Raw genomic sequence first — 21,717 nt, forward strand, 5'->3', positions numbered from 1 at the left:
TTTCGTCTCTGCTTTTTGCAGATGATGTTGTCCTGTTTTCTTCTTCAAATCAGGACCTTCAGCATGCACTGGGATGGTTTGCAGCCGAGTGTGAAGCGGCGGGGATGAGAATCAGCACCTCCAAGTCCGAGGCCATGGTTCTCAGCCGGAAAAGGGTGGCTTGCCCCCTTCAGGTTGGTTGAAAGCCCCTGCCTCAAGTGGAGGAGTTTAAGTATTTTGGGGTCTTGTTCATGAGTGAGGGAAGGATGGAGTGGGAGATCGACAGGCGGATTCGTGTATCTTCTGCAGTGATGTGGTCGATATACCGGTCTGTTGTGGTGAAGAAAGAGCTGAGCCGCAAGGCGAAGCTCTCTATTTACCAGTCGATCTACGTTCCTACCCTCACCTATGGTCATGAGCTTTGGATCATGACCGAAAGGACAAGATCCCGGATACAGGCGGCCAAAATGAGTTTCCTCCGCAGGGTGGCTGGGTGCTCCCTTAGAGATGAGGAGCTCGGTCACTCGGGAGGAGCTCAGAGTAGGCCCGCTGCTCCTCCACATCGAGAGGAGTCAGCTGAGGTGGCTCGGGCATCTGTTCCGGATGCCTCCTGGACGCCTCCCTGGGGAGGTGTTCCGGGCATGTCCAAACCGGAGGAGGCCCCGGGGAAGACCTAGGACACGCTGGAGGGACTATGTCTCTCAGCTGGCCTGGGAACGCCTCGGTATTCCCCCGGAGGAGCTGGAGGAAGTGTCTGGGGAGAGGGAAGTCTGGGTATCCCTGTTCAGACTGCTACGCGGCCCCGGATAAGCGGTAGACGATGGATGGATGGATGGATGGAGCGTATGCCTACAAAGAGAATCAGAGATTAAATTACAAGAAGAGACTTTTTGGCAAAGGAGGCTAATCTTGAAGAACTAATTGATGTTTATGCATGTTTTAATTGCCTTTTTCAGTATTAGAAGATTAAATGATTCAATTTAAATTTTAAAAGGACTCGTATTGATATTGGACTTATTAGGTTTGTTGTCTTTATAACTGTTAGAATTTATTTGCTTTATGGAATAATAATGGATTCTAACTATTTAACCCCACAAATATTGTGTGAAAGAGAAAAGCTGTTTGTAAAGCAATGGCAGTTGCTTGTTGCAGACCTGCATTTTCTAAAATATTTGATTGTGCTGATCTTGCCATGTTGACTAATCCCACTCATTTACGGATTGACGATGCTGTACAACCCTAACTTCTGCAAAACCAAGTCTACAATAATATACACTAAATTCAAGATATCAGATGCTTCAACATATTTTACTATCAGGGAAAGTATAATAAGAATAGAATAGTTGTATACTTTGTAACACCAGTCTGCTGGGGAAACTGGTTAAACTCTGTACAACACAATTCTAATATATCTGCTTAACTTAAAGCTCTTAGGCTCTGATCCCACCTGATGTCCTGGGTTATTGCCGTCCAAGAAATATTAATTGAGAAGCATTAATAATCATACTACAAATGTGGTTTGCATGCTCAGATCACAATATGACTTCAACACGCATTTGCCTCTTTCAAAATAATACTTAGCGCTGATCATTTGTGAGCCAATCATACAGGATGCATGTTAATGTGAAGTGTGAATTGGGCCATTTATACACTACCCATAAAGGTAATTTTTCCCTAGATCCCATTCAGGTCAATAAATAGGACTGAGTATGAATATATTTATTGTATTATACTTAAGTCATGAATAGAAATAATTAGAAATAGCTGAGGTATTATGCACAGACAAAATATGAGTGAAACCCTAAATTCAACCCAATACACGTCTCTTTAAATTTAGATGGTTTACATCCAAAAAAGAGACCTAAACAATTAATGGCCTCTGCAGTGGTTTACATTTTGGGATCAAGAAGCTTTTATTATCATTTCAACCATATATACAGTAGTTGATACATGACAAATAGGTGAAATTGCAGGTGAAATAAGACAATATTTCTCCCGGACCATATGCACTATATTGGGTCCGGAGTGCCTGCTGTGTGCTACTGCCGCACCGCCATCTTGGAACTTTACATCTTTGATTCAGATCCGATCACTGAATCATGATAAACACCCAATATGTTTCTCTATCAGACTTTTTTAAAATGTAGCAGTTAGGTATTAACTTAAAATAGTGTTTTATTCATGCATGCATTATCATGCATGTATTAATCTGGTGTCAATTCTAGATATTTCTATTATAATATCAAAATGTTGATTAGCGGTTATCAGCCATGTCAGTATTGCTTCCTTATTATGTTTGCACAGGCTGAATGAATTGTTTGCTTGACTCCTGGATCAAGACATCTCATACTGAATGTAAAAAAAATAAAAGATGTTTTAATATCGTTAAGATATTGATATTACATATATTGACTGCTATACTGTGTTGTGTGTAAAAGCGGATTGACATTGCAGTAATAAACTGTAAACCGTAAACAAATTAATTTGTCTACATGCATCACATAAATAGTCACAAAAGGAAACTGAATGACATCACAGCTCATGAGGTCTATTATTTACGCTCAGACACGTGTCATCATCTCTCTCTGGTGCTTATTATAAATGTCATCTCAGGGTCAGTTTTATTTTTTGGAGCTGGAGTCCCATTTCAATATGTGGTTTATACCAGATATAACAGATTAGTGCAAGCATGCAATTTGTCTTCTCTTTGTTACTGAATCTCTAATCTGATCTGCGAGGAAGAGGTTGTGCTTTTTTAGAGTCTCATCCTTTATTGCATTACGTGATATCTGTAAATATTTTATGTTCACTTTTTGTAGCATAGTATGTCAGTTTCTAATGATAGCATAGTTGAAGTTTTGCTTATACATCAGCAATTTTTCCAGTTTGTTCTGACTGAAGGATTAGTATCAAAAGTCTGTTTTGTAATTTTAATGTCTCTGTTCTTTATCTATTTGAATGCTATCATGCTCTATACTCTTCGGAGTAAGCCTGTTTTTAAAGAGACACCACGCTACATTCTGTTTAACCACATGCTTTTTAATGACTCGATTCAGCTCTTTGTTACGACTTTGTTGTATATTTTAAGCTTCGCCTATCTCAAGTTAGTCATGGCTGCTTGTGCTTTTTTAGTTTTTATTTCTAGCACAACTTTCCGTAATGCACCTTTAAACCTGGCTCTGATGTCATTAGAGCGTTATGTGGCTATAAACTTTCCTCTAAGACATGCTGAAATAGCCACTCAGAAAAAAACTTATATTGCTATTGGAATTATTTGGTGTATGAGTATGATACAACTTATAATTGATTTGCTTTATGTATTATTGACTGATCCTAAATTATTTTCATCACAAATATTTTGCTCAAGAGAAAGGCTCTTCATAAAGCAATGGCAAGTAGATGCTTATCAGGGGGTTAATATGTTCTACTTTGTGTCAGTGTCTGTGATCATCCTTTTCACTTATATTAGAATTTTGATCACAACCAGATCCATCACCTCCAATAAAGCCTCTGCTGCAAAAGCTCACAAGACTGTGCTGTTGCACATCATTCAGCTGGGCCTGTGCCTCACCTCTTTTCTTTTTAGCATTATAGAGCGAGCTGCAGCAATGAGCAGCACCAGCACCAGCCTCTTTATAGACCTGCGTTATCTAAACTATTTATTTGTTCTGATCTTGCCACGCTGCTTAAGCCCACTCATCTATGGACTGAGAGATGATGCTATAAGACCCTTATTCACCTACTACTTTCGCTGTGCCACAGGCAAACGCAGGTCTGTCAGTGTACACTGAATTAAAGACATTTTTCAAATGCTTAGTAATATTTAAACCTGTTCACTATGTTATTTTTTGTTGTAGAACAATAAGAAGAAAATAAAGTATGAATTGTTTTGTCCCACTCTACTATGAGTTTCGATTCATCACTGCTCAATGTGTTTCACTTAAAGAAAAACACTGATAATTTGCATGAGGCTGTGTTCTCACAATGCCATTTCATTCAGTCTGATGTTTAAACTATTTTATTATTTTAAGTTATACATGTACATGTTTGAAAAGACTTTAACACAGTTAGGGCTTATATCCAGTTTTCCTATCTTGAAAACCCTTTTACGTTTGTGTTTATTTAAAATAAGTCATACAAGCAACATATGAGCTTTCTGGATAATAATTTAAAAGAAACCTTTTTACTTCAGAAATAATTAGTTGCTTAAGTACACTTAATTGATCATTATTTGATAGGCTGGGATAGAGTTATCTATTGTATTCTGATGTATGTGACTTTACTAATTGATTTTAGCACTGTGTAAAAATGTTGAAATTGGATGAATATAAAAAGTTCTGTAATGTCTTCTGTATTAATAAATTAAAGCTTAATGTCCTCAGTGTTTGCTCATATTCACTATTTAATTTCAACCACAATACTGCAGTGGTAGTCAGCTAAAAAACAAAGTATATTTGTCAAAGTATTTAGTACCCTGACTTTTTGTCTGTTTTAATCACATCCCTAATTCAATGTATGTATATAGTATTTTTTCTCTCCATAATAAGTGAAAGAGAAAAGACAGAATGTATGTACTGAATATACATTTATAACAGATTTTTGTTCTTATAGACAATGTTTTCTTCAGAAGGAAATAATGGCTTAGTTCATTTGCTTGAACTTTATTAAAACTTTTTCTATTTATACATATTTAAATCTGCAACTACTCCTATTCTGAAATATCTTTACTTTTACTGATCACTATCGTCACTGTGTTTTAGACATTGTTTGTGGTTGGGAAATTGGTCAAGTGAAAAAGTTTGAAAACTCTACAGGATGTTGTGTGTAAAAATCTCAGGAGTTTCTGAAATAGATTTGTTTTTTGTCATTAAAAGGGCCTGGAAAGCTGCAGTGAATCCTTGACACCAAGACTGATTTGTACCCCCAGAATGTGACATACCCTTCTCTACAGTGTAACATCTTTAATTTAGCCAACATAAGGTATTCTCTAGGGCCTAGGGAAAGCTGACCCTTGAATGCTGTGACCTTTGTGATTAAATATTTATAGATATCTTTAATTGACATTGCACAAGTTTATTTCACCACATGAACATTTGGATATCTATTACTAAGTAATCTACGTAAGCTACGCCTTAAATTTAAATTTCAATAGCCATCCTTCACCTCAACACATCGATACAACTGCACACATACCTCTCCCCATAGAAACTGTGTCTGTTCCCCGAGCAGTGAGATTAAAAAGTAATTATGTAAGACGTTCTCGAAATAATCTTACTGTAATTAGACCAGAAAAATGCCAAAGAAACAAACAAAAACAGTTCCTAAAATTTGGGCTTCTGAACATTAGATCACTTACACCCAAAGCACTTATCATAAATGAAATAATCTCAGACAATAGCCTTACTGCATTATGCCTCACCGAAACCTGGATTAAACCAAATGACTACATCGGTCTAAATGAGTCTACACCAACAGGTTATATCTATAAGCACGAGCCTCGACAGACTGGTCGTGGAGGTGGTGTCGCCACTATCTTTAACGATTGCCTTACTGTTACCCAGAGAACACAGTATAGATTTAAGTCTTTTGAAGTGCTTGTCCTTAATGTTACACTATCGCACACGCACACGAAACAAAAATCCCTGATGTCTCTTGCGCTAGCGACCGTGTATAGACCACCAGGGCCCTACACCGATTTTCTTAGAGAATTCACAGATTTTCTTTCTGACCTACTGGTTAGCTTTGATAAAGCATTAATTGTAGGAGATTTTAACATTCATGTTGACGACACAAATGATGCGCTAGGACTCACATTCATGGACTTACTAAACTCACTTGGGCTCAAACAAAATGTCACTAGAGCAACTCACCGTCGTAATCATACGCTAGATTTAATAATATCACACAGAACAGATGTCACTGATATAGATATCATTCCTCAAAGTGATGATATCACAGACCATTATCTCATAATGTACACACTACCTGTAGAACAGGCTAACTGCGTTTCACCACGTTATCGTCTCGGTAGAACTATTATTCCGACCACTAAAGACAGATTCACAAATAACCTGCCTGATCTGTCTGGACTTCTTACTGCACCCTTAAACACAGACGACCTAGATGAAATTACTAACAGCATAGGCGCTATATTCACTAGCACACTAGACACTGTTGCCCCAATCAGATTACAGAAGGTTAGAGATAAAACGCTTGCACCATGGTATAATAGTCATACTCACACCCTCAAGAGAGAGACCCGTAACCTCGAGCGAAAGTGGAGAAAAACTAAATTAGAGGTTTTTAGAATTGCATATAAGGAAAGTATGTCCAGCTATAGACAGGCTCTAAAAGCAGCCAGGGCTGAGCACCTGAGCAAACTCATAGAAAATAACCAGAACAATCCCAGGTTTTTATTTAGCACAGTAGCTAGACTAACAAAAAACCAAAAATCTGAACACACAATTCCATCACAGTTCAGTAGTGACGATTTTATGAGATTCTTCACTGATAAAATCGAAAGTATCAGGAATAAAATAGGCGACGCTCAACACATAAGAGCAACTAGCATCCCGGCCTCACCTAAGGTTCTAAACACACAACTACATTGCTTTACAAGTACAGGTCAGGAAGAGTTAGTTAAACTTATTACTACAGCTAAATCAACAACTTGTTCACTAGACCCCATTCCAACTAAACTACTGAAAGAAGTGTTACATAAAGCCGGTGAGCCTCTTCTTAATATTATTAACTCCTCGTTATCTTTAGGTCACGTCCCTAAATCCTTCAAGTTGGCAGTTATTAGGCCACTCATTAAGAAACCTAATTTAGATCCTAATGGACTTTCAAATTACAGACCGATTTCACACCTTCCGTTTATGTCTAAAATACTAGAAAAGGTTGTGTCTGTTCAACTGAGCTCCTTCTTACAGGAGAACAATATCCTCGAGGAGTTTCAGTCAGGTTTCAGGCCCCATCATAGCACAGAAACTGCACTTGTTAAAGTTACAAACGACTTGTTCTTAGCTTCGGACCAAGACTGTATGTCACTATTAGTTCTACTTGACCTTAGTGCTGCATTCGACACTATAGATCACAACATTCTCCTAGATCGCTTACAAAATTACACAGGTATTCATGGACAGGCTTTAAGTTGGTTTAGATCCTACCTTTCTGATCGATACCATTTTGTAGAATTAAATGGTGAATCCTCCAGCTTATTACCAGTTAATTATGGGGTCCCTCAAGGATCAGTTCTAGGACCTCTGCTTTTCTCGATATACATGCTTCCATTAGGGAACATTATTAGAAGACATGGGATTAGCTTCCATTGCTATGCCGACGACACACAGTTATACATCTCCTCAAAACCAGATGAAATAACTAAATTGTCGAAATTAACTCAATGCCTTAGAGAGATAAAAGACTGGATGAGCTGTAACTTTCTGTTGTTAAACTCTGATAAGACAGAAACACTACTTATAGGCCCAAAAACTAGTACACAGAAACTCTCACAACTTAATTTCCATTTAGAGGGATGTACTGTTACTAGTAGCTCGACAGTGAAAGACCTGGGTGTTATATTAGACAGTAACTTGTCTTTTGAAAATCACGTCGCGCAAACCACAAAAACAGCTTTCTTCCACCTCAGAAATATTGCCAAGCTGAGAAACATCCTGTCTGTATCTGATGCTGAGAAGCTAGTTCACGCTTTCATGACCTCTAGACTGGACTATTGTAATGCATTACTAGGTGGTTGTCCTGCATCTTTAATAAATAGGCTACAGTTAGTCCAAAATGCAGCAGCCAGAGTTCTCACTAGGACAAGAAAGTATGACCATATAACCCCAATTTTATCATCTCTACACTGGCTACCTGTTAAGTTTAGAATTGATTACAAACTGCTGCTACTTACGTACAAGGCTCTTAATGGTTTAGCTCCCATGTATCTAACTAGTCTTCTAACACGTTACAATCCTTCACGCTCTCTGAGATCACAAAACTCAGGACTTCTGGTAGTCCCCAGAATATCTAAGTCTACTAAAGGCGGAAGAGCGTTCTCTTATTTAGCTCCCAAACTTTGGAATAGTCTTCCTGATAGTGTTCGGGGCTCAGACACACTTTCACAGTTTAAATGTAGATTGAAAACTCATCTCTTTAGTCAGGCGTACACATAATACATCCCATAAATAAATATTGTGCACCATCACACTAGACTTGCACATTCTTATGAACAGCAGATATGTTAATCCCTCTGCACTGCTCTTCTCTTCTCTTTTTCTACCCATGCCGAGACACCCATGCTAAGATCGTCTTCCGTGCGTTGAAATTTCTGGACCTCCACTGAGACAAGGCTGACTCTGTGAGAACCCTGAGACATCTACAGATCTACCGGCTCCAGTTGGACTCTGTGATACTTGTATATTTGTAACCACACCATCTAGTGTCACCCATATGAGGATGGGTTCCCCATGAGTCTGGTTCCTCTCAAGGTTTCTTCCTTTACCAATCTAAGGGAGTTTTTCCTTGCCACTGTTGCCTGAGCCCTCAGACTTGCTCATTGGGGACAAATACACATACACACATACATACATACATACACACTGTGAACTGTATATATCTTGAATTTTTATTATATTAATTCTTTATACTTCTCCTTATGTTTATCTTTTGTTTTATGTTTATGTTCTGTAAAGCTGCTTTGTGACAATGTCCATTGTAAAAAGCGCTATACAAATAAACTTGAATTGAATTGAATTGAATACTAAGTAGTGCACTGAACATGTGGCTCAACAATATTCTAAACGGTTATTCATTAGGGTAATTTCACGAAACCTCATATAACAGACAGCCCAAATGGAAGACCAATGCCCTCTCTCTCTCTCTCTCTCTCTCTCTCTCTTCTACTATTGAAACACAGACATATGTCATCATCTCTCCCTGGGACTCGAATGGTGTCTATTATAAACAACAGTTCACATTAGCATTACTCTTCAGATCTGGACTCACATAAGTCTCACATATGAAATTGGATTCTGCACCAGATTAGTGCAAACAATTTACAAAATTGAAAAATCTGATCTGTGAGAAAGTGCTGGTGAATTGTATAGAGATAAGTACAGTTAATACTTTCTGTAAATGTTGTGTATTATATTTTATTTATTTTATCATATAATGTCAGTTTCTAATGATAGCACAGTTAAGGATTTGCTTATATATCAGCAAATATTCCTGCTTGCAATGACTGAAGGCAAAATATCAAAAGTCATATTTTCAATATTAATGTCTCTGTTCTTCATCTATTTAAATACTATCATGGTCTATACTCTTTGGAGTAAGACTGTTTTTAAAGTGACACCACGCTACATTCTGTTTAACCACATGCTTTTCAATGACTCGATACATCTCATTTTTTCCTCTTTGTTGTATATTTTAGTTCTGGCCTCTCTCAAATTAGTCATGGCTGCTTGTACTGTTTTAGTTTTTGTTTCAGGCACAACTTTCTATAACGCACCTTTAATCCTGGCTGTGATGTCACTAGAGCGTTATGTGGCTATAAACTTTCCTCTAAGACATGCTGAAATAGCCACTCAGAAAAGAACTTATATTGCTATTGGAATTATTTGGTATATGAGTATGATGCACTTCATAATTGACTTGTTTTATGTATTATTGACTGATCCTACGGTTTTTTCATCGCAAATATATTGCACAAGAGAAAAACTCTTCATAAAGCAATGGCAAGTAGATCTTCGACAGGGCTTTAACATATTCTTCTTTGTGTCAGTGTCTGTGATCATCCTTTTCACTTATATTAGAATTTTGAACACAGCCAGGTCCATTTCCACGAATAAAGCCTCTGCTTTAAAAGCTCACAAGACTGTGCTGCTGCACATCATTCAGCTGGGCCTGTGCCTTACTTCCTTTCTTTATAGCTCCATAGAGCGAGCTGCAGCAATGACCAGCACCAGCAGCAGTCTTTTTGCAGATCTGCGTTATCTAAACTATTTGTTTGTGCTGATCTTGCCACGCTGCTTAAGCCCACTCATCTATGGACTGAGGGATGATGCTGTAAGACCTTTATTTATCTACTATTTTTGCTGTGCAAGAGGCAAACGCAGGACTACTGTCAATGTACACTGAATTTAGACCTTTATTTCAGATGCTTAGGGATTCATAAATGTGGTTAGTGTCATAGGCACAGCATATTTAAGATTTAGCTACATGTTTTCTATGATGTTCAAGTCATGGTATTGATGAGGAACATGACAAAAGCTTGAGCTTGTGATTCTTGAGCAATGCTGGATAGAGTTAACTATTGTATTCTGATGTATGTGACTTTACTAATAGAATTTAGCATTGTGTTAAATACTGAAATTGGATCAATATAAAAGGTTCTGTAATTTTTCTGTATTAACAAACTAAAGCTTAATATCCTCAGTATTTACCACCCTGACTTTTTGTCTGTTTTAATCAGAAACCCAATTCAATATATGTATATACTTTTTTTTATTGGCCTTTGTCATAAAGCAACATGGGTTTCTCCATAATGAGTGAATCAGAAGTGACAGCAGCAAGAAGAAATTTCCAAGAAACATTAAAAAAACACTAAGAATCAAAATGCTCAACAGAATCAAAATGCTCTCATGGGTGATACAAGACAATGCTATTATGAGTGGTCTTATCCACAACTGTAAACTATAGAGTCAAACAGTTGTGTGTGGAAAGGATCTTCAGTACAAGTATCAGGGTCATTACTGATATTCAATTTTCAACTCGGGTCTTCGTATTCAGATCTCATCTCATATATGAAAGTGGGGTTCAGCATCAAAGGACATAGATCTGTAAATGCTCATCATATGTAAATGTTATCTATTCTTATTAGAAATCTTATAATAGCAGCACAGTGATTTTGTTTGTACAGCAAATAATTCAGGTTGTGCTGACTGAGGGACAAATAATGAAAGTAATTTGTGCAATACTAATGTCTATATTCTTCATCTGTTTTAATGTCATCATGGTCTTCACTCTTTGGAGCAAGCCTATTTTAGAGAGACGCCACGCTACATCCTATTTATCAACATGGTCAGGGCTCTCAAGTTTTGAAGACAGGCAAGAGTGACATCTCAAACCCCCAAAGCAAACAATAGGGCCTACCCTTTTCGCTACCTTCTCTGGGCCAGCATCCTGCAACCTGGACTTTTTAGGGGGCTTTCCTCTCATGGCGAATGAGAGAATGCTTAGTTGCCTTTTAGTTGACATCTTTGAAAGGCAGATGCAATTAATGTATCCATGATCAGGATATCAAATATGACATGATTTTAAAAATGGCCAATAACATCAACAATGCAATACATTTTGATTTATTTAGTGCTAATAAAATTATTAAGCCTATTTGGAGAGAGATGTTTAATGTGACTAAATGTCAGTCATCGTGTGATAACGAAAAGATGACTAGGTCTAGACCAACGATTCTTAAACTTATTACTTTCCCCCCCAAAAGAAAATTTATGATATAAAACATTCCAAAACTTAATATTTGAATTAAACAAAACATATTAAATTATACAATGTAATGCTGCTGGTTAGTAGCCTTATTTTTCTGAGATTTAATTACATAGAATTTATGATAAATTCATTATTTTATAAAATGACATAAAGCCGGGGCTTTGTGTTACTACTTGTTCTGAGCAGGTGTTGTCAGTGAACCGGGGCCCCCTGACAGCATTTCAGGGCCCCAAGTTTGAGAACCACTGGCCTAGACTACTTGTTCTGAGCAGGTGTTTTCAGTGAACAGGCTGTAAAACTGTTTGCTAAGTTACAGACATTCATGAAAAACTGATGCTGATGCTGATGTCAAGTCAAGAAGCTTTTATTGTCATTTCAACCATATATAGCTGTTGCAGCACACAGTGAAATGAGACAACGTTTCTCCAGGACCATGGTGCTACATAAAACAAAGACAGGGCTAGGGTCTTAGTACGTCTTAGCCACATAAAGTGCAACTGTACAACCTGGTGCAAACAGTGCAGGACAAGACAAACAAGACAGACAAGACAGTGCAGAACAACGACAGTGCAAACAAAAAAATTACAAGACGATACAAAAAATATAAAAAAAGACACTACACAAAAGACATTAAACAGAAACAGCACCGACCAGTGTAAATACTATATGTTCAACAATATTGCATGCAGTAATACTATAATGAACACAGTTTCATAGCAGAAGGTCCCTGAGATAATGTAAAGAATTGTGCAAACCAGCAAACGACTGAAATGTTAGATAGTGTGTGCAAAGAGCAAAAAAGTGTGCAAAAACAGCATGTAAACAGGTTGATTAATGTAAACAGCATGTAAACAGGTTGATGGATGTACAGTATATTGGACTGCCCTGCTCACACTGTTTATAGTAGGAGTGCGAATCTGCTGACTTCAACAGGGGACATTCTCTGACGGTGGAAGGAGTACTTCGAGGATCTCCTCAACCCCACCAACATGTCTTCCACTGAGGAAGCAGAGGCAGAGGGCTCAGTTGAGGACTCGTCGATCCCCCAAGCTGAGGTCACTGAGGTGGTTGAGAAGCTCCTCAGTGGCAAGGCACCGGGGGTGGATGAGATCTGCCCTGAGTACCTCAAGTCTCTGGATGTTGTGGGGCTGTCTTGGTTGACAGCGTGGCGGCTGGGGACAGTGCCTCTGGACTGGCAGACTGGGGTGGTGGTCCCTCTGTTTAAGAAGGGGGACCGGAGGGTGTGTTCCAACTACAGGGGGATCACACTCCTCAGCCTACCCGGAAAAGTCTATGCCAGGGTAATGGAGAGGAGAATCCGGCCGATAGTCGAACCTCGGATTCAGGAGGAACAATGCGGGTTTCGTCCCGGTCGTGGAACACTGGACCATCTCTATACCCTCACCAGGTTGCTGGAGGGTTCATGGGAGTTTGCCCAACCAGTCCACATGTGCTTTGTGGATCTGGAGAAGGCATTCGACTGTGTCCCTCGTGGTGATCTGTGGGGGGTGCTCTGGGAGTACGCGGTCCGGGGCCCTCTGCTAAGGGCTGTCCGTTCCCTATATGACCGGAGCAGGAGTTTGGTTCGCATTGCCGGGAGTAAGTCAGACTTGTTCCCGGTGCATGTTGGACTCCGGCAGGGCTGCCCTTTGTCACCGGTCCTGTTCATTATTTATATGGACAGGATTTCTAGGCACAGTCGGGGGCCGGAGGGAGTCCGGTTTGGGGACCATGGGATTTCGTCTCTGCTTTTTGCAGATGATGTTGTCCTGTTGGCTTCTTCAAATCAGGACCTTCAGCGTGCACTGGGACGGTTTGCAGCCGAGTGTGAATCGGCGGGGATGAGAATCAGCACCTCCAAGTCCGAGGCCATGGTTCTCAGCCGGAAAAGGGTGGCTTGCCCCCTTCAGGTTGGGTGAAAGCCCCCTGCCTCAAGTGGAGGAGTTTAAGTATTTTGGGGTCTTGTTCACGAGTGAGGGAAGGATGGAGTGGGAGATCGACAGGCGGATTCGTGTATCTTCTGCAGTGATGCGGTCGATATATCGGTCTGTTGTGGTAAAGAAAGAGCTGAGCCACAAGGCGAAGCTCTCTATTTACCAGTCGATCTACGTTCCTACCCTCACCTATGGTCATGAGCTTTGGGTCATGACCGAAAGGACAAGATCCCGGATACAGGCGGCCGAAATGATTTTCCTGGGCTGGGCTCTCCCTTAGAGATAGGGTGAGGAGCTCGGTCACTCGGGAGGAGCTCAGAGTAGAGCCGCTGCTCCTCCACATTGAGAGGAGTCAGCTGAGGTGGCTCGGGCATCTGTTCCGGATGCCTCCTGGACGCCTCCCTGGGGAGGAGGCCCCGGTGAAGACCTAGGACACGCTGCAGGGACTGTGTCTCTCGGCTGGCCTGGGAACGCCTCGGTATTCCCCCGGAGGAGCTGGAGGAAGTGTCTGGGGAGAGGGAAGTCTGGGTGTCCCTGCTCAGACTGCTGCGCGGCCCCAGATAGAGCGGTAGACGATGGATGGATGGATGGATGGATGGATGGATGGATGGATGGAGCGTATGCCTACAAGGAGAATCAGAGATTAAATTACAAGAAGAGACTTTTTGGCAAAGGAGGCTAATCTTGAAGAACTAATTGATGTTTATGCATGTTTTAATTGCCTATTTCAGTATTAGAAGATTAAATGATTCAATTTAAATTTTAAAAGGACTCGTATTGATATTGGACTTATTAGGTTTGTTGGCTTTATAACTGTTAGAATTTATTTGCTTTATGGAATAATAATGGATTCTAACTATTTAACCCCACAAATATTGTGTGAAAGAGAAAAGCTGTTTGTAAAGCAATGGCAGTTGCTTGTTGCAGACCTGTATTTTCTAAAATATTTGATTGTGCTGATCTTGCCATGTTTACGGATTGACGATGCTGTACAACCCTAACTTCTGCAAAACCAAGTCTACAATAATGTACACTAAATTCAAGATATCAGATGCTTCAACATATTTTACTATCAGGGAAAGTATAATAAGAATAGAATAGTTGTATACTTTGTAACACCAGTCTGCTGGGGGAACTGGTTAAACTCTGTACAACACAATTCTAATATATCTGCTTAACTTAAAGCTCTTAGGCTCTGATCCCACCTGGTGTCCTGGGTTATTGCCGTCCAAGAACTATTAATTGAGAAGCATTAATAATCATACTACAAATGTGGTTTGCATGCTCAGATCACAATATGACTTCAACACGCATTTGCCCCGTTCAAACCAATACTTAGCGCTGATCATTTGTGAGCCAATCATACAGGATGCATGTTAATGTGAAGTGTGAATTGGGCCATTTATACACTACCCAGCTGATAAAGGTAATTTTTCCCTAGATCCCATTCAGGTCAATAAATAGGACTGAGTATGAATATATTTATTAAGTCATGAATACAAATAATTAGAAATAGCTGAGGTATTATGCACAGACAAAATATGAGTGAAACCCTAAATTCAACCCAATACATGTCTGTTTAAATTTGGATGGTTTACATCCAAAAAAGAGACCTAAACAATTAATGGTCTCTGCAGTGGTTTACATTTTGGGATCAAGAAGCTTTTAGTATCATTTCAACCATATATAGTTGATACAGGACAAATAGGTGAAATTGCAGGTGAAATAAGACAATATTTCTCCAGGACCATAAGCACTATATTGGGTCCGGAGTGCCTGCTGTGTGCTACTGCCGCACCGCCATCTTGGAACTTTACATCTTTGATTCGGATCCGATCACTGTATCATGATAAACACCCAATATGTTTCTCTATCAGACTTTTTTAAAATGTAGCAGTTAGGTATTAACTTAAAATAGTGTTTTATTCATGCATGCATTATCATGCATGTATTAATCTGGTGTCAATTCTAGATATTTCTATTTTAATATCAAAATGTTGATTAGCGGTTATCAGCCATGTCAGTATTGCTTCCTTATTATGTTTGCACAGGCTGAATGAATTGTTTGCTTGACTCCTGGATCAAGACATCTCATACTGAATGTAAAAAAAAAAAAAAAGATGTTTTAAAATCATAAAGATATTGATATTACATATATTGACTGCTATACTGTGTTGTGTGTAAAAGCGGATTGACATTGCAGTAATAAACTGTAAACCGTAAACAAATTAATTTGTCTACATGCATCACATAAATAGTCACAAAAGGAAACTGAATGACATCACAGCTCATGAGGTCTATTATTTACGCTCAGACACGTGTCATCATCTCTCTCTGGTGCTTATTATAAATGTCATCTCAGGGTCAGTTTTATTTTTTGGAGCTGGAGTCCCATTTCAATGTGTGGTTTATACCAGATATAACAGATTAGTACAAGCATGCAATTTGTCTTCTCTTTGTTACTGAATCTCTAATCTGATCTGCGAGGAAGAGGTTGTGCTTTTTAGAGACTCATCCTTTATTGCATTACGTGATATCTGTAAATATTTTATGTTCACTTTTTGTAGCATAGTATGTCAGTTTCTAATGATAGCATAGTTGAAGTTTTGCTTATATATCAGCAATTTTTCCAGTTTGTTCTGACTGAAGGATTAGTAGCAAGAGTCTGTTTTGTAATTTTAATGTCTCTGTTCTTTATCTATTTGAATGCTCTCATGGTCTATACTCTTTGGAGTAAGCCTGTTTTTAAAGAGACACCACGCTACATTCTGTTTAACCACATGCTTTTTAATGACTCGATTCAGCTCTTTGTTACGACTTTGTTGTATATTTTAAGCTTCGCCTATCTCAAGTTAGTCATGGCTGCTTGTGCTTTTTTAGTTTTTATTTCTAGCACAACTTTCCGTAATGCACCTTTAAACCTGGCTCTGATGTCATTAGAGCGTTATGTGGCTATAAACTTTCCTCTAAGACATGCTGAAATAGCCACTCAGAAAAAAACTTATATTGCTATTGGAATTATTTGGTGTATGAGTATGATACAATTTATAATTGACTTGCTTTATGTATTATTGACTGATCCTAAATTTTTTTCATCACAAATATTTTGCTCAAGAGAAAGGCTTTTCATAAAGCAATGGCAAGTAGATGCTTATCAGGGGGTTAATATGTTCTACTTTGTGTCAGTGTCTGTGATCATCCTTTTCACTTATATTAGAATTTTGATCACAGCCAGGTCCATTTCCACGAATAAAGCCTCTGCTTTAAAAGCTCACAAGACTGTGCTGCTGCACATCATTCAGCTGGGCCTGTGCCTTACTTCCTTTCTTTATAGCTCCATAGAGCGAGCTGCAGCAATGACCAGCACCAGCAGCAGTCTTTTTGCAGATCTTCGTTATCTAAACTATTTGTTTGTGCTGATCTTGCCACGCTGCTTAAGCCCACTCATCTATGGACTGAGGGATGATGCTGTAAGACCTTTATTTATCTACTATTTTTGTTGTGCAAGAGGCAAACGCAGGTCTACTGTCAATGTACACTGAATTTAGACCTTTATTTCAGATGCTTAGGGATTCATAAATGTGTTTAGTGTCATAGGCACAGCATATTTAAGATTTAGCTACATGTTTTCTATGATGTTCAAGTCATGGTATTGATGAGGAACATGACAAAAGCTTGAGCTTGTGATTCTTGAGCAATGCTTGATAGAGTTAACTATTGTATTCTGATGTATGTGACTTTACTAATAGAATTTAGCATTGTGTTAAATACTGAAATTGGATCAATATAAAAGGTTCTGTAATTTTTCTGTATTAACAAACTAAAGCTTAATATCCTCAGTATTTACCACCCTGACTTTTTGTCTGTTTTAATCAGAAACCCAATTCAATACATGTATATACTTTTTTTATTGGCCTTTGTCATAAAGCAACATGGGTTTCTCCATAATGAGTGAATCAGAAGTGACAGCAGCAAGAAGAAATGTCCAAGAAACATTAAAAAAACACTGAAAAGAACCAGAATCAAAATGCTCTCATGGGTGATACAAGACAATGCTATTATGAGTGGTCTTATCCACAACTGTAAACTATAGAGTCAAACAGTTGTGTGTGGAAAGGATCTTCAGTACAAGTATCAGGGTCATTACTGATATTCAATTTTATCTTTACATTTATAATATTTAAAGATAAGTTGTACATAAGTTATTCATCCACGCAATAAGTGTTTGGGAGTCATTTCTGATCTACCAGTCAATGAATATTTTCAAAATTCAAAATAAAATATATAGCGCCAATGATGCATGGAAGGTGCAGTATGAGTTCATCTGACAGGACTGATACACCACACAGCGTGCTGGACTGATGGCCTGTGACCTTATAGTTATAAAGTGACATGTGCCTGTTCAATTCAGCACGAGCCGCAGTGGCAGCACAGAGCAGGAGTCACGTGACATAATTTTCAATAATTCTGTCCTCCTCCTTGACAAAACTATATTACACCATGTTAATCAATCTTTCTTATCTCTAAACACTTTTATTCAAACATTCAACATATTTTATAAATAGTTATTGTCAAAATTCAAAAAACATTTTTTAGAAAAATAAGATCACATATATAATATACCTGTGGTCCACATGGTCTCCATTATAACCATTAGTTCACTCGGGTCTTCGTATTCAGATCTCATCTCATATATGAAAGTGGGGTTCAGCATCAAAGGACATAGATCTGTAAATGCTCATCATATGTAAATGTTATCTATTCTTATTAGAAATCTTATAACAGCAGCACAGTGATTTTGTTTGTACAGCAAATAATTCAGGTTGTGCTGACTGAGGGACAAATAATGAAAGTAATTTGTGCAATACTAATGTCTATATTCTTCATCTGTTTTAATGTCATCATGTTCTTCACTCTTTGGAGCAAGCCTATTTTAGAGAGACGCCACGCTACATCCTATTTATCAACATGGTCAGGGCTCTCAAGTTTTGAAGACAGGCAAGAGTGACATCTCCAACCCCCCAAGCAAACAATAGGGCCTACCCTTTTCGCCACCTTCTCTGGGCCAGCATCCTGCAACCTGGACTTTTTAGGGGGCTTTCCTCTCATGGCGAATGAGAGAATGCTTAGTGGCCTTTTAGTTGACATCTTTGAAAGGCAGATGCAATTAATGTATCCATGATCAGGATATCAAATATGACATGATTTTAAAAATGGCCAATAACATCAACAATGCAATACACTTTGATTTATTTAGTGCTAATAAAATTATTAAGCCTATTTGGAGAGAGATGTTTAATGCGACTAAATGTCAGTCATCGTGTGATAACGAAAAGATGAATAGGCCTAGACCAACGATTCTTAAACTTATTACTTTCCCCCCCGAAAGAAAATTTATGATATAAAACATTCCAAAACTTAATATTTGAATTAAATAAAACATATTAAATTATACAATGTAATGCTGCTGGTTAGTAGCCTTATTTTTCTGAGATTTAATTACATAGAATTTATGATAAAGTCATTATTTTATAAAATTACATAAAGCCGGGGCCCCCTGGCACCATCTCAGGGCCCCCAGTTTAAGAACTACTGGCCTAGACTACTTGTTCTGAGCAGGTGTTTTCAGTGAACAGGCTGTAAAACTGTTTGCTAAGTTACAGACATTCATGAAAAACTGATGCTGATGATCTGGGAAACATTCTCTTGCAGTCAAAATGTCAAGTCAAGAAGCTTTTATTGTCATTTCAACCATATATAGCTGTTGCAGTACACAGTGAAATGAGACAACGTTTCTCCAGGACCATGGTGCTACATAAAACAAAGAAAGGGCTAGGGTCTTAGTACGTCTTAGCCACATAAAGTGCAACTGTACAGCCTGGTGCAAACAGTGCAGGACAAGACAAACAAGACAGACAAGACAGTGCAGAACAAAGACAGTGCAAACAAAAAAATTACAAGACGATACAAAAAATACAAAAAAAGACACTACACAAAAGACATTAAACAGAAACAGCACCGACCAGTGTAAATACTATATGTTCAACAATATTGCATGCAGTAATACTATAATGAACACAGTTTCATAGCAGAAGGTCCCTGAGATAATGTAAAGAATTGTGCAAACCAGCAAATGACGGAAATGTTAGATAGTGTGTGCAAAGAGCAAAAAAGTGTGCAAAAACAGCATGTAAACAGGTTGATGGATGTAAACAGCATGTAAACAGGTTGATGGATGTACAGTATATTGGAAGTGTGTGTATTTGTTGTATGTCTGTGCAGTCCATACAGGTGATGTGCGTGTGTATGTTGTACTCAGAACAGTTCAGTTCCAGTTATTAAGGAGTCTGATGGCTTGTGGGAAGAAACTGTTACACAGTGTGGTCGTGAGGGCCCGAATGCTTCGTTACCTTTTTTCTAGACGGCAGGAGGGTGAAGAGGGTGTGCGAGGGGTGTGTGGGGTCATCCACAATGCTCTTGGCTTTGCGGATGCAGCGTGTGGTGTAAACGTCCATAATAGAGAGAAGAGAGACTCCAATGATCTTCTCAGCTGTCCTCACTCGCTGCAGGGTTTTGTGATCCGAGATGGTGCAGTTCCCAATCCAGACAGTGATGCAGCTGATCAGAATGCTCCCTCTGTAAAAAGTAGTCAGGACGGGGGGAGGGAGATGTGCCTTTCTTTGCCTTTGTAATAGTGTTAATTTCGTCAGACGAGACGAGACGAAATATGTTCGTCAACAACCTTTTTTTTTCATGACTAAGGCGAGGCGATGACAAGACTGCACCACTGTCCAAAAACGCTGACTAAGACTAAATTAACATGCATTATTGTTGACGAAAAAAGACGAGGCAAAAATGTTTTGTATAAAATAAAAACATAAAATCTCATAAAAAGATAAAATCTCTCTTCATTTTCATCTACAATTGTCTCTGCTTTTTCATCAGCTGTTACGCCTTTAAAATATTCAGAATGAGTTCGCGGCTTCGCGCTGTTGCTCAAGTTACAGGTCTCATACGCATGTGGCTGCAACACGAAACTGCTGAACACACAACACCCAAAGCGAACACGAGTGACGAGCGACGACGACATGCTAGGTTGAAGGAAGAGGCTCGATATTTGGTCGCATTTTAAGTACAATAATACTTAATGATAGTGTCATCAAAACTGACGGGAAACACTGCGGACAAAGAATTTCGGGGAAAAACACCACCAACCTTAAATGACATCTAAAGGCTAACCACCCACACATTCAGGTTAGAACAGGTTAATCATTTGTGAATGTGTCTCCTAAATCAGAAATTGAAAACCAGACACGTTTAACATTTGCATTCAACAAGTGTATTTTGTCAGGTAATTATGACATTTAACCAATGTTTGAGATATGTGAAACACTTTTTTTACTGAAATGTTTATCAGTAATAATCTCAGTAATACTGTTATTTAAAAAAAAAAAGACTACAATTTTTTGACTAAAACTAGACTAAAATTAAAAGACTTTTAGTAGACTAAAACTTGACTAAGATACCTTGAGTTTTCTTTTGACTAAAACTAGACTAAAATGACGAGAAGTTTAGTCGACTAAAACTTGACTAACAAAAAAAGATATGTGAATGACTAAATATGACTAAAACTAACAAGGACATTTGGCACAAGACTAAGACTAAATTAAAAATAGGTGACGAAATTAACACTACTTTGTAAGAAGTAGAGATGCTGCTAGGCTTTCTTGGTAATGGAGCTGGGGTTGAGTGACCAGGTGAAGTTCTATGCTAGATGAACACCAAGAAATTTGGTGCTCTTGACGAGCTCTACAGATGAGCCAACGATGTTCAGCAGAGAGTGGTCGCTCTGTGCTCTTCTGAAGTCAACAACCATCTCTTTAGTTTTATCAACATTCAGAAACAGCCCCTGATAGGGTCTCCCAAGGCAAACAGGTCCTGGGTGATGGGCCAGACAAAGAGCGGTTCAAAACCCCTTATGAAGAAAGTTAAAACAAGGTCCGTGACGTCGCCCGGTATGGCGCAACCGGGCCCCACCCTGGAGCCGGGCCAAAGGATCGACGTGGGGCTGATCTCCTGTGGGCCCACCACCTGCAGGAGAAACCGTAATGGGCTGATGCAATGTGGATTGAGTGGCAGTCAAAGGCGGGATCCTCGGCGACCCAATCCCCAGACACGGAATCTGGCTCTAGGGACATGGAATGTCACCTCGCTGGGGGGGAAGGAGCCCGAGCTGGTGCGGGAGGTTGAGAGATACCGACTAGATATAGTTGGGCTCGCCTCCACGCACAGCTTG

The 21,717-nt window shown here is 39.0% G+C and overlaps 3 protein-coding genes across 3 annotated transcripts; all 3 read left to right on the forward strand.

Moving 5' to 3' along the window:
* The first annotated feature begins 2,804 nt into the window (after positions 1–2,804).
* LOC132860259 (odorant receptor 131-2-like) lies at positions 2,805–3,770 on the forward strand. Its single transcript, XM_060891392.1, has one exon. The coding sequence runs from the start codon at positions 2,805–2,807 to the stop codon at positions 3,768–3,770; it is 966 nt and encodes a 321-aa protein (XP_060747375.1).
* A 5,383-nt stretch (positions 3,771–9,153) lies between these two features.
* On the forward strand, positions 9,154–10,122 carry LOC132860271 (odorant receptor 131-2-like). Its single transcript, XM_060891417.1, has one exon. It carries the CDS (start codon positions 9,154–9,156, stop codon positions 10,120–10,122), a length of 969 nt encoding a protein of 322 aa, XP_060747400.1.
* Positions 10,123–15,994: 5,872 nt separating this feature from the next.
* LOC132860258 (odorant receptor 131-2-like) lies at positions 15,995–16,963 on the forward strand. Its single transcript, XM_060891391.1, has one exon. It carries the CDS (start codon positions 15,995–15,997, stop codon positions 16,961–16,963), a length of 969 nt encoding a protein of 322 aa, XP_060747374.1.
* Positions 16,964–21,717: the final 4,754 nt, after the last annotated feature.

Source organism: Tachysurus vachellii, chromosome 17, assembly GCF_030014155.1.
Source record: "Tachysurus vachellii isolate PV-2020 chromosome 17, HZAU_Pvac_v1, whole genome shotgun sequence".
NCBI classification, from domain to species: domain Eukaryota; kingdom Metazoa; phylum Chordata; class Actinopteri; order Siluriformes; family Bagridae; genus Tachysurus; species Tachysurus vachellii.

Bases quoted from the DNA above. Each gene is read 5' to 3' on its own strand.
- LOC132860259 (XM_060891392.1), top strand. From the start codon at position 2,805: ATGTCAGTTTCTAATGATAGCATAGTTGAAGTTTTGCTTATACATCAG.
- LOC132860271 (XM_060891417.1), top strand. From the start codon at position 9,154: ATGTCAGTTTCTAATGATAGCACAGTTAAGGATTTGCTTATATATCAG.
- LOC132860258 (XM_060891391.1), top strand. From the start codon at position 15,995: ATGTCAGTTTCTAATGATAGCATAGTTGAAGTTTTGCTTATATATCAG.